Source organism: Chiloscyllium punctatum, chromosome 37 (genome assembly GCF_047496795.1).
Source record: "Chiloscyllium punctatum isolate Juve2018m chromosome 37, sChiPun1.3, whole genome shotgun sequence".
Classification (NCBI taxonomy): domain Eukaryota; kingdom Metazoa; phylum Chordata; class Chondrichthyes; order Orectolobiformes; family Hemiscylliidae; genus Chiloscyllium; species Chiloscyllium punctatum.
Window position 1 is genome coordinate 38,931,920 of NC_092775.1, and position 14,079 is coordinate 38,945,998.

Genomic DNA, 14,079 nt, shown 5'->3' on the forward strand with positions numbered 1-14,079 from the left:
ATCGATTGCCATAAAAACCCATTTGGTTCATTTTAGGAGGAGGAAATCTGCCAATTTTAACTGATCTAGCTTCCAGAAGCATAGCAATGTAACTGACTCTTAACTGCCCTCTAGGTAATTAGAGATGGGCAGTAAATGCTAGCCTCCCAGTGACACCCAGAACCCAAGAATGAATTTTTATTTAAAAATGGCAGTTGGTATTTAATGCAGAGTGATGAGAGTTGATACATTTTGCTAGAAAGAGCAATACATATTAATGACATAGTCATTATTAAAAAATTGATGATCTAAGAAATGTATAAGTGAAAAGTAAAGTCATCATAGTCGTACTATGCCATAGGGCCTGGAGACAGTAAGGACTCCTCCACTATCAGAGTGAGGCCAAACATAAACTGGAGGAACAACACATGGTATTTTGCCTGGAAGCTTACAGCTCAATGGCATCAATACTGACTTCACCAGCTACAAAATCCCTCTACCCCCAGCCCTATCCCATATCCAGCCGCCCTCTTCCTCGCTTCCCTGACCTGACTGAATCTGTTAAAACAGTTCTAAGATCTCTGCAATGACAGACAGACCAAGACAGGGTGTGTGTGGTTATGCTATCTGCATTGATCTTTGAAGGTAGCTGAAATTACGAATGTGTAGTTAGCAAAGCATATGGGATCTGGAACTTCATAAATAGAGGGACGAAAGCAAAGAATTTATTCTCAATCTTTATAAAGCCCTTCTTAGTGCACAACTAAAATATGGCATCTAGTCCTGGACCTCACCTTTTAAAGGGTCACATAGTCCTTGTTAGCGTTGCCTGAATGGTTCTCTAGTTGAAAAAATGTGAGGAAAGCTGGGTTGATCTCCTTGGAGTCATGAAGGTTGAGTGGGCAGAGGTATAAAAGATTCTGACAGGTTTAGATAAGATAAATCAAAGAAAATGAGTTTGATTCACTAATAGTACAATCATATGACCAAGAATTGCAAAGGGGATGAGAAAAAGAACTTTTAGGTGCAATGAGTGATTACAACTTGGAACTCCTGGACTATAAAAGGTGATGGAAGTGGAGATAATGAAATAATTGCAAAAGGGAAATTGGTTGAAAATAAACTTCTCGGGCTACAGAGATACAGCGGGGGAATGGGATTTACTGCATTGCTCTGGAGTCAATGGAGCAGATGGCCTCCTTCAATGCTGTCATGACAATGTGATAATACAGAATTATTTGGGGGTCAGTTAGCCCAGTCAATTGGACAGCTGGTTTGCAACGTAAAATGATGCCTACAGTATGGGCTCAATTTCCACACCAGCTGAAGAAGTCTTCTTCACTACTTCCACACCCCATGCACGATGCATGACGACCCTTGGTTAAACCACCAACAGTCATCCCTCTCTAATGAGAGTGCAGCTGTGTCGTATGAGGCAATTGATATGGAGCTGGAAAAGCACAGGTCAGACAGCATCCCAGGAGCAGGGAAATCAACGTTTCGGGCCGAAACTCTTCATCAGGTCTGGGGAGAGGGAGGGGAGCAGAGATGTAAATAGAAGGTGGTGGGCGGGAAAGGTAGGTGGGATGGTGACAGGTGGATGCAGGTAGAGGGTAATTGTCATTGGTCAGTGAGAAGGGTGGAGCGGATAGGTGAGTAGAAAGGTAGACAGGTTTGGTCAGGACAGGGAAGCGAAGAGGGGGTGGCGGCTGGACATGGGATGGGGCTAGGGGTACAGGGATTTTGAAGATGGTGAAGTCAATAGTGAGGCCATTGAGACTGTAAGCTCCCAGGCGAAATATCAGGTGATGTTCCTCCGGTTTATTTTTGGCCTCACTCTGACAGTAGAGAAGTCCTTACTGCCTCGAGGCCCTATGGAATAGTAGGACTATAGTGATGTTTCTTTTCACTTATACATTTCTTAGGCTGTCAATTGTTTAATAAATTGTCGGAAACAAACAATGCTGTTATCATGCCAGATAGCACTACAACAGATGTAAAAGTGTCTGAATATGATTGACTATATTGTTTAATTTCTACCTTTTCCATAAACTTTTCTGAAAGCATTCCAATGTGATAAGCGTTTTTTTTTTGCCATATCTACAAACTGATAATTTCACACACAACTTGTTGAAAATCTAAAAATATAAGCTAAATGTTTGGATTAGTTTAGTGCAATAGACCTCACTGTCATCAAGCAAATGTTTATGACTAATTTGTGACTCTATTCCTGGAAAACAGCTGGCAGAGTCAGCAGAGGTTTGGCAGGCTTGTGAAACTATTTTTTAATAGCATAATTGTGTCACTTTTGAAAGTAATCACAATAATCATCATAATAGCATAATCATTTAATTATACATGTTTTTGCATTTAACTTTGTTGAATGGACTGTTTTATGGGATATTTCAGACATATTGAGACAGATCCTCAACTTGCCCTAGCTTAAATCTACATTTACAGAATGTTCAATTTTAAAATCTTCTCCCTTCTCCTTTGTGAAGATCAGTTCACCTTAAATGTAAGCAATTTCTCCAGTCAGCAGCCATTCCTTAATCAGTTTTAGACTTGGGAGGCATATGTAAATCACACCATTGACAGATGGAGATTAGTCACTTTATTTACTATCACAAATTTCATTCTCCATGATTGTGTTACTTTAAACATTCTTCATCTGAACAAAATATTGTACAAGCAGTTTCTAGATCAATATTTCATAAACACATCTAAATTAAATGCTCTATTAAGTGTTAACATCCACTTTCCCTTTACAGTCAGCATACGAGAAAATGAGGTGAGCAATCAGTCCAAGGAGGTTTGGAACATTTCCACAAAATAAAGGTCGGCATTGCAAAGACCGCTGTAGTTATATAGTAACACCAATTACCTTTTGTAAATGAGTTTAGTTAAAGGGTAAGTTGTCTAAAGTGAGAACAGCTTCCACCAAGCAGAGGAGATTGAAAATGTAGATGACGACTGGTTGGCCCTCCATTTCAGAAAAAGAAACAGAGAGCTCTCAGACTGTACTGGCAGAAGGTGGAAGAGGTGAGACATTAGATGTTCATGGTGAAGGAAAGAAAGTTAGCGTCAGGAAATTGGAAATGATAAAGTGAAAGGGAGTATATGTAGCTGGGAAGATAACTGGGGGAGGGGATCAAAAATATAAGGACAAGACATAATCAGCTCAGTCAGGGTGGAGACGCTGAAATAATGGGCCTAATGAGGCTGTTTGCACATTAGTAGAAAGTGCATCTCTTAGCAGTAAAGCACAAATAAATGCAGCCAACATTTTTTGAGCTGAAGGAAAAGTCTAACTTTCCTGTCCCGGCACAAAATTTTCAGCTCCATCAGAATCTCGGTTAGTAACTGGACAACACAAAGTTACAGTATTTATTTCTGCTCCATGTCTTTCATGTTGGAAACACTGTTGGAAAGATGAAGTCAGGAAAACAAATTTCTATCCTCCCAATTTCTAAACTGTTTTAGATAACTGAAATGGTTGATAAATTAAAATTGTTGGACTGTTCAACAATAGGTGGAAGTGTCTTTAAAACTAAATTGTAAAGCAAAGTTGTTCAGCTAGATATAAAGAAACTAATTATTTACCCTTTACAAAGTCTAAAATGTTTGTTAGATGGCCCAAGGATTTGAAAATTCTATTTCAAAGTGCAGGGTATTTTCCAAAGTCTCTCAGAGCTTATTTGCATTCTGGTTCATGACGATGACGATACACGGCGCTCTCCATCTAACAGTCATGATTTGGAGATGCCGGTGTTGCACTGTGGTATACAAAGTTAAAAATCACACAACACCAGGTTATAGTCCAAGAGGTTTAATTAGAAGCACACTAGCTTTGGGAGCGTCGTTCCTTCATCAGGTGATAGTGGACCCACAACCACCTGATGAAGGAGCAGCGCTCCGCAAGCTCATGCTTCCAATTAAACCTGTTGGACTAGAACCTGGCGTTGTGAGATTTTTCACTCCATCTAACAGAACAGCGTACCATTTGGATATGATTAAGATTTATTTGAAATTCAGTACCAGAGGGTGAGTCTATCTCATTTTCTCGTAATTTTGCCTAGTTCTATTCCAGACTAAACTCAGTCATTAATAATAGAAAATGAAAGCTTAATATGCTTGTATATTGCTTTTCTGTTTGTTATTATCCACAGTAACTATTAATCAGTGTGTTACCGAAAGCTGTTGATAGCTGTTTCTTCAATAAAGAAAACATTATTCCGCATAGTATGAAATTTAGTTTTACAACAGTTAACTGTTAGCATGTGGTGTAAGTTCACAGAAGCAATATGATACTTTGTTAGCTAAACTTTGGATGAGGATTTCAGGTTATTGTAATCAAAGTGTCAAAGCAACAAATACTCAAAGCAAAAGTTTAATAATAAGGTTATATTTTCAACAAATTTGATTATGACAATTCCCCATTTAGTTGATATTTTCTAATTGATCTGTTCAGAGATGCAGGTGGAACTCAAGTCTGGGCCTCCTAGCTCAGAGGTAAAGACACTGCCACAAGAGCGTTCTTAAAGCCTTTGGTTGACTTATTTGAAGCACGAAAGTAAAATATGTGCGCTAAAATTTTCGACTCAATTGTCGATGGTAATTCTCCTCAACTGAATACTGAGCAGGCACACAGTGTTTGTGAAAAGCCAGACAAGGTTAAAGTGGGGTGATGGAGTGCAACAGTTTTCTAGTTACATAAACCCTAAAATAAATGAGAGCGGAGAACTACAAATTTGATTTGCAAAGAATCGGATGTTCTGGAAAATGTCACTGGACTCTTGGGACCTCTCCATGAGCATACTTCTTACTTACTTGAAGGGATGATTAGCTCCTTTGTGCTTGAGCTTTCCTTTCATTCCCTTATGTTTAGAGGGAAAACTATGACAAAGAACATAAAGAACATAAAGAAAATGGCAAAAGGCATTTTACAAGCAATGTCATTAAATATGTAAACAGTTAATCTTTACAAGTATCATCAATCTCTTTTCCCCAAAAAACTATACTTAAAGAGTACTTAATTAAAGGTTATGGATGCCATTAGATGCTGTACGTTACTGTGACCTACACCTCTCCAGCAATGTCTATTGTAAACACTTTGAAATGAGATTGAACAATGCAAGTCCCCTTACATCAACTTATCAAATCCCAGCCACCATCACCAAGTTTCTTAAAATCATTTCCATCAGAAAGCACGGTTGAACACATGATTACCAGTAAAGTACTGGTTGAGAGCTCACTAATGGTTTTAAGATCCTGCAAATGTCCATCATCAATATTCTTTTTAAAAAATCTAAAGTTGTCTCCTTTTACCAGGTGAAAACAGAAATGCATAAGAAATATGTGTAGCAATAGATTAAGCAGTGCCTTGACCTTGTTCCACCATTTAAATATGAACATGGTTGATTATCTACCTCAAGTCTGTTTTCCTGCTGTATCCTTTGATCTCCTGAAAGATGAAGATGGACTGATTGATTATATTTTGGAATCTGTGAAGAAATATCAACAAATCTCTGGAGCAGACAACTTTAAAGATTTGTAACTTCTTCTCAGTTCACTCCAAAACAATCAACACATTATCCCTGTAGCTGAGCCTCCAAGTCTAGATTCTGAAGTCACAGATAATGACCTCAATATCAACCTTGTCAAACTCTTACAGAATCTTTTAACGTTCATGCAAATCAGCTCTTATTCTTCTAAACTCTCAGTTTAATCATTACAGGACAAATCACTTATCTCAAAAGTCAAAATATCAAACACTGACTGTACCATCCTCAAGTCAAACATACTCTTCCTTAAATAAGATGACTCAAAAATGCATAGAATATTTTCGGTTTGATCACACCAAGGTCCAATATTATTCTACCAAAACTTCTTTCTTCTTGTTATTCAATTCCTTGTCATAAAACTCAACATTCAGTCGTTTTAAATGCTTGCTGTACCTATTGTCTGTGTTACTTAGGAAAATTCAGCCTCTGAGCATCAGCATTTGAGCATTTCATGCCTTTTAAAATATTGCTCTGTTTATCTATTCATATGACCAAAATGAGTAACCTCACACTTCTTCACTTTATACTCCATGGGTCACTTTGTTGCCCACTTATTCAAGCCGTCTTGATCTCTATACAGTAGGGCTTCTCCACAACTTACATTCTACTTGTTTTCATATAGTCAACAAACCTAGATACACTACTCTTTGTGACTTCAGAGTTATTAGTATAGATCATGAATAGCTGAGGTCTAAGACAGACCTTGGTGACACTCTATTAGTTCAAGACTGCCTACTTGAAAATGTTCCATTTATCCTTACCCTGTGCTAATCAATCCTCCACAGCATTACTCCCAAATCTAAGAGCCCTTATCTTGCGTATTAACCGGTGTGTGGGGCATCTTACAGAGTACCTTTTGAAAATCCAAATATATTGCAACTACCATGTTCCACTTATGTATCCTACTTACTATATCTGTGTGTAAAAAAATAAGCCTGTCAACCAATTTCTCATTCATACAATTAAGGTTGCCTCTATCTAATAATTCACATTTTAAGAAAAAAAAATTGCTTATGTTCAAACGAGCTTTGCCTAAAGGCATGTCCATCATCCAATGTCTGTAGATGTTTTATCTTGAGGCGGTCTCCTTGGCAAATTCCTCAGTGGCAGTTTTGCATTGGCTTTCACTCTCAGGGACAAGGTAAGGAGGTATGTACCAGCACCACCTCAGAAAGAATGGGAGTCAAACTAGATTGTTGATATTGTTCTGAACCACACTTAGCCATACAACCAAATGAGCTAACGGCCTCCAAGTGTGATATTAAACCTTCCTTAACAATAGATTCCAATGTTTGGCTTATGATTGATACAAGGCTAATTGGTCTAAAGTTCCCTTTTTATGTTTTCCCTTCTCCTCTGAACAGCAGTGTTAAATGTATTAACCTCCAAACCAACAGGACTATTTTAGAATCTAGTACATTTTGGAAAATCATAACCAGAGCATCCATACTCTCTGTGGGTGAGAACCCTAGGATGTAAGCTATCAGATCCTGGGAAGTTTGGCTCATAGCCCCTTACGTTTCTCTAATTTTTCCTCTGGTGATGTTGATTAGTTTGTCTTCCCCACTCTTATAAGCTCCTTGTCTACCATTTGTTTTGGTATATAATTTCTGTTTTCGAGGAAATATTATTTTCTCAACATCCCTATCCTTTCCACATTTCCCATCTCTGCGCTCTAAAGATCCAACATTTATTTATCCTCTTTTTGTCTATACCTGTGAAATCTCCAACACTATTTTTATAATGACAAGTATTCTCTCAATTCTATATACTTTTTTTGTTAAGAACTTTTTTGGTAGCCCTTTGCTAGTTTCTGAATTATTCCCAATCTTCAGGCTTACTATAAACATTATTAACCTCTTCATTTGATACTTTCTAATCAACATGTTACTACACATCTCTAGAGTAGGTGAATCTTGAACATGAGCATCCCAGTCTAGAGATAGGGATACTACCATTGCACCACAAGAGCTCCCAAACCTCTTCCTTTCAGTTAATACTAATCTTAACTTTTTTGACAAGTTACAGATGGGTCTCTCTCTCTCTCTGATAATTTGCTACTTAGCGCAATACATTCATATTGAACATTTTCAAAGAAACGTTTCCTACTTTTTTTAAAAATCAGAGTACATTTTAATTTATTCACCAGATCAAACATGGATAGTTCTTCACTTAGTACCTACAGTAGCAGCTCTGTTTAAAATTCTTGTTTTGGACTGAAGGACATTGCTTTCAAACCTAATTGGTAGCATCTTTCATCTGACAAGGCAAGCAGGAAAATGGCAAGGGCAGAAATTCACACCATTTGTCACCTTCCTGGGTGTGGAAATATTGGAGTCAGCAAGGTGAATTGCCTAAAAGTAGCAGGTAGCTAATATACCTAGCTACAGGCCTATATTGCAATTTGCTAGTTGGTCTCTGGATTCTTAGGTGCACTGGGCAACAGTCCAGCAGCCTGGAGAACTCCCCACCAGGCTCCTCTGGCTGTACCTTCCAAACCCACAAACACAACGGTCGCAGTTGCGTTGAAACACGATTGCCCACAAGTTGCCCTCCAAACTTCACCCCATCCTGACGGAGAATAAGATCACCTTCCTTACTTGTCACTGGGTTGATATCCTGGAACTCCCTTCCTCACAGCGTTGTGCATACCCCTACACCCAAGAACTGCAATGTATACAGGCACCTTCTTCTCCAGGGTAATTAGGTAAGGAATCCTGGTCTAGCCTACGATAGCTACATCCCAAGAATGAATTTTTAAAAATGGTGACCTGGCCATTAGATCTATTTTTAAATTTGGAGAGGGGGGTGCCTCCAACTTGAGACATCCTGTCTTCCTGTTAAATGAAAAAGTAGCCTGTCACTTCTTCAGTGCTATTGGTCCTCCAGTCTTCAGCGCCCACCCGCCTTGCTTCATTCGATGGTTCAGCTCGCTGGCCAGTAATTGGCCACTCTGGGGAAAGTCACAGGAGGAGTTATTGATCCACATAGAATGTGGGCTTCTGATTCCCATCTGACCTCAATGCCAAGGTCCCAAAGCCCATAAGGAAAGTCCAGCCCATTACAGAATTCAAATACTTTTGTTTTATAAATTAAATCAGAGCTGAGTACTTACGTTTTAGCATTCCTGGTCTCATAAGTAAAATACATTTATCAATACCACCTGGGGTTCAAAACACACAGAACCAACCCACTGTGACCACTGCTTACCCCTGCTCCTGACACTGTCCAAGAATGACAGGTGGTGGGAGGTCACCTAATACATTGGCTAAGCAGTAAAATACTAAGCAGTGCCAATTAGAAAACGGGAGGTTAGAGTGCAGAAACGATGGAACAGGCCAGCAGAAAGTGCAATCAGCTTACAGCATGGTGGCTCAGTGGTTAGCACTGCTGCCTCACAGCACCAAGGTCCCAGGTTTGATTCCAGCCTCTGGCGACTGTGTGTGGAGTTTGCACATTCTCTGTGTTTCCTCCCACAATCCAAGGATGTGCAGATTAGGTGGATTGGCCACAATTAATTGCCCATAGTGCCCAGGAATATGCAGGTTAGGTGGCTTCGCCAAGGTAAATGTGGGGTTACAGGGTCTTTGTTGGATGCTGTTTGGAAGATTTCTGCATACTCGAAGGGCCCCTTTCTGCACAGTAGGGATTATATGTTTCTAGATATTTCATGATCCTCCATTAGTTTAAAAAGTGGCTTCCTTCAGAGATTTTCTAGACCTATTCCACTGTTAAGTATGTGATGTACTAAATGTACAGACAGCTTTATAAAGAGACCAGACTAATTAAACTCCCACTTCTGGGAATTCTCTCCAAGTCACTCCTTCCCCCGCTATACCAATCTGGCCAAGTTTGGGAATTCTGAGGATCTGCCTGAAACAAATCCTGGCTGAGACCAATAACAAAGGCCAGTATCCGGCACATTCGAGTCACAGCAAATTTCTACTTCCTTCAGTGCACTCCTGGCAGACACCGGCTGTAGGCCTCTCTACGCAGCAGAAACTGGGGTCTATTTAACTAAATGAGGCCTGCATTACAATTTTGTATCATCTAGTGGTCACACACAATTTTATAAGGTGAACTTATCACAGCAGTATAAGACAAACCGATCGCAGTTGACTCTTAGTACTGTTTTTTATAGTTATGGCTGTCATTTTAGTTCAACTCTCGCTTTTCTATTCTCAGCATAGGACACGCTAGGTACAACCAAATAAAAGATAAACTACTACAAAGAGGGTGGTAGTGGCAGCAGGAAGCTGTGAGAGGAACTTATTTATTGACAATCACGTGCTATCATTTTTAATGGCAAATTATAATCCATCACCCAAAATGTCTCATGATGTTGAATATATTTGGGAAATCCATGTAGAAGTTAATATATGGAAAGAAGACTATCCTAATGACACAATGAAGGAAGCTGCAATTCCAAAACGAACCTCATCCTGGAACAGTCACATTCTTCAGGTCTTTTTTTCTTCAAGTGACCCCTGACCTCTCGTAAATTCTTTATTTTAGTTTGAAGTGTTTCAATCTAAGGACAGAGGTAAAGGGAGGATTACCTGCTTATAGCATTCAACCACTGAAAATAAGCTTTCATGGGGTGCAGATTGTACAAAGCAAACTTCTATTTATTACATTTAAAACAATGTGCCAGTCCTCGGATAAAATAAGAAAACCTGAAACAATGCAAAAGTCAGTCAACTCATCAAACCCACAACTTCCACCAGACCTTGCTGGGTTTATCCAGATGCGTAACCTATGCATGCAATTTAATTGAGAGCAGGAACAGCTAGAGGTTGCATTAACGAGGAAGTACTCATGAAAATTCTTCCCCAAAGCCCAAAGGTAATCCAACAAAAGCCTCAAGACCTCAGTTTAGCAATGGCAAACTACATCACTCTACACTGACTGCAATCCACAAGCATCATTCCAGGTTCCCCAGTAAGATTAGGTTAATATGGTACCAGACAGCATTTTATCATCCTTATCAAAACTTATAACCTTTGATTCAGCTCTTCACCAAGTATTCATCTAGCTCCTTTTCAAATGTGTAATTGACATAGCATTAACTGTTCGGAGCTTATTCCATGTATCTACTGCTCTGTGGGGAAAAAAAAGACACCGCATAACTTAAATCTTGCTTAAGGCTTGCTCTCTTTGTACTTGCTCTCTGGTAAAACTGTCTGTATCACATATTTTGAAGTGTGGAATTTTTTTTTCACTGAAGTTATTTGCTGTGTTAATTTCTAAAGTTGTTAACATAATTGACAATTTGACAGTAATACTTGAAAATGTAAATCTAATTGTTCAACATAAAAATTAATGTTAATTGTAAATCAACAATTTATCTCGGACAAAAACAGAAATTGCAGTATCATTTTGATAATTTACAAATGAATTATGATTTTTCTTAACAAAAACATTTTGAACTACAAATTAGGCAAGAAAAGAATGATTTAATATTAATAGTCAGTTAATTTGAACCACTGAAAATTATTTACATTTTTCATTGGTTTGGTAAATTTCCATGTGAAGTATACCACTAATGATTTCTCTAACTAACCTCGTGATCAATGTGCAACTTATGATCCTTCCACGCTTGAAGTGATTTGTACAGATCTCTGTTACATTGAACAGTTTCATTGGCCAATATATAGCACCTATGACAAGAACAAAACAGTTGTTTGTGCAGTTCCCTGCTATCAACACATATTTGTTTTGTGTTGCAACAATTAAAAATATTGTGGCAGTCAATTGAAAAGCATCATAACAACATCATGTATATATGTTATATATGCAGGTGGCCAAAATCTTGCTTAAAGTAATATGTTTTAACGAGCACATTAAAAGAGAAAAGACTGGCGAAGAAGTAGAAGAGCTATTTGAAGAGGGAATATTAGCACTTGGGGCCTTGGCACCTGAAGATATAGCTACCAATGGAGTAGTAATGAAATTGGAGGATGGCCAAGAGGCCAGACTTACAGGAACTTTGGAAGGTTATGCGATGAGAGGAGGTTATAGACAAAAGGAAGTTAAAGACAATGGAGAGCGCTGAAAACAAGGATAAGACCTCAAAGATTACAGTACCATTGAACCAAGAGGCAGCATAGGCCAACGAGCATAGGGGTGATAGGTGATTAGGACTCAGTGCACCCAAGGACATGGGAAAAGTTTTAGTCGGTCTCAAGTTTCTGGAGGGAAGGTGCAATGTGATAGACTGGCCGGGGGTGCATTGGAGGAGTCAAGACTGGAGGTAACAAAAGCATGACTGCGTGTTTCAGCAGCAGATGAGTTGTGACACAGGCAAAACCTGGCAAAGTTATAGAGGTAAAAATAGCTAGTCATGGTGACAGCATAAATTTGCAGTCAGAATGTCACTAGGCGTCAAACGTAGCATCAAGATTACAAACGTTCGGGTTTATCTGAACTGAGTTGCCAGGATGACGGATGGAGCCTGTAGCGAGGGAATCAAGTTTGTGGTAAGATTAAAAACAATGGACTTTCCAATATTCACTGGGAGAAACATTCTGTTCAACCGGTAGTGGATGTCAAATAGGAGAAAGTGAGGACTGCAGATGCTGGAGATCAGAACTGAAAATGTGTTGCTGGAAAAGCGCAGGTCAGGCAGCAACCAAGAAGCAGGAGAATCGACACGTCTTAAGCCCTTCATCAGGAATGAGGAAAGTGTGCCAAGCAGGCTAAGATAAAAGGTAGGGAGGACGGACTTGGGGGAGGGGCGTTGGAAATGCGATAGGTGGAAGGAGGTTAAGGTGAGGGTGATAAGGTGAGGGTGATAGGCCAGAGTGAGGGTGGGGGCAGAGAGGTCAGGAAGAAGATTGCAGGTTAGGAAGGTGGTGCTGAGTTCGAGGGTTGGGACTGAGACAAGGTGGGGGGAGGGGAAAATGAGGAAACTGGAGAAATCTGAGTTCATCCCTTGTAATTGCAGGGTTCCTAGGGGGAAGATGAAGTGCTCTTCCTTCAGCCGTCATGTTGCTATGGTCTGGCGATGGAGGAGTCCAAGCACCTGCATGTTCTTGGTGGAGTGGGAGGGGGAGTTGAAGTGTTGAGCCACGGGGTGGTTGGGTTGGTTGGTCCAGGTGTCCCAGAGGTATTCTCTGAAATGTTCCGCAAGTAGGCGGCCTGACTCCCCAATATAGAGGAGGCCACATTGGGTGCAGCGGATGCAGTAAATGATGTGTGTGGAGGTGCAGGTGAATTTATGGCGGATATGGAAGGATCCTTTGGGGCCTTGGAGGGAAGTAAGGGGTGAGGTGTGGGCGCAAGTTTTGCATTTCTTGCGGTTGCAGGGGAAGGTGCCTGGAGTGGAAGTTGGGTTGGTGGGGGGTGTGGACCTGATGAGGGAGTCACGGAGGGAGTGGTCTTTTTGGAATGCTGATAGGGGAGGGGAGGGAAATAGATCCCTGGTGGTGGGGTCTGTTTGGAGGTGGTGGAAATGACGACAGATGATACGCTGTATCCGGAGATTGGTGGGGTGGTAGGTGAGGACTGGGTTCTGTCCTAGTGGCGATTGGAGGGGCGGGGTTCAAGGGCGGAGGAGCGGGAAGTGGAGGAGATGCGGTGGAGAGCATCGTCGATCCAATCGCCACAAGGACAGAACCTCACTGGTCTTCACCTACCACCCCACCAACCTCCATATACATTGTATCATCCGTCGTCATTTCCACCACCTCCAAACAGACCCCACCACCAGGGATATATTTCCCTCCCCTCCCCTATCAGCGTTCCAAAAAGACCACTCCCTCCGTGACTCCCTCATCAGGTCCACACCCCCCACCAACCCAACTTCCACTCCAGGCACCTTCCCCTGCAACCGCAAGAAATGCAAAACTTGCGCCCACACCTCACCCCTTACTTCCCTCCAAGGCCCCAAAGGATCCTTCCATATCCGCCATAAATTCACCTGCACCTCCACACACATCATTTACTGCATCCGCTGCACCCAATGTGGCCTCCTCTATATTGGGGAGACAGGCCGCCTACTTGCGGAACGTTTCAGCGAACACCTCTGGGTCACCCGGACCAACCAACCCAACCGCCCCGTGGCTGAACACTTCAACTCCCCCTCCCACTCCACCAAGGACATGCAGGTCCTTGGACTCCTCCATCGCCAGACCACAGCAACACACGGCTGGAGGAAGAGTGCCTCATCTTCCGCCTGGGAACCCTCCAACCACAAGGGATGAACTCAGATTTCTCCAGTTTCCTCATTTCCCCTCCCCCCACCTTGTCTCAGTCCCAACCCTCGAACTCAGCACCATCTTCCAAACCTGCAATCTTCTTCCTGACCTCTCTGCCCCCGCCCCCACCCCCACTCTGACCATAATACCCTCACCTTAACCTCCTTCCACCTATCGCATTTCCAACACCCCTCCCCCAAGTCCCTCCTCCCTACCTTTTATCTTAGCCTGCTGGGCACACGTTCCTCATTCCTGAAGAAGGGCTCATGCCCGAAACGTCGATTCTCCTGCTTCTTGGATGCTGCCTGACCTGCTGCGCTTTTCCAGCAACACATTTT

The 14,079-nt window shown here is 41.2% G+C and overlaps 1 protein-coding gene across 1 annotated transcript in view; it reads right to left on the reverse strand.

Moving 5' to 3' along the window:
• LOC140463021 (extracellular sulfatase Sulf-2-like) overlaps positions 1-14,079 on the reverse strand; it is a 323,741-nt gene that overhangs the window by 15,973 nt on the left and 293,689 nt on the right. Inside the window, exons 17-20 of the mRNA XM_072556628.1 lie at positions 11,107-11,203; positions 9,980-10,074; positions 5,409-5,483; positions 4,810-4,875 (exon numbers count right to left, since the gene is read on the reverse strand). Of these exons, the coding sequence (XP_072412729.1) occupies positions 4,810-4,875; positions 5,409-5,483; positions 9,980-10,074; positions 11,107-11,203 (333 nt within the window). The remainder of the gene's footprint in view (positions 1-4,809; positions 4,876-5,408; positions 5,484-9,979; positions 10,075-11,106; positions 11,204-14,079) is intronic.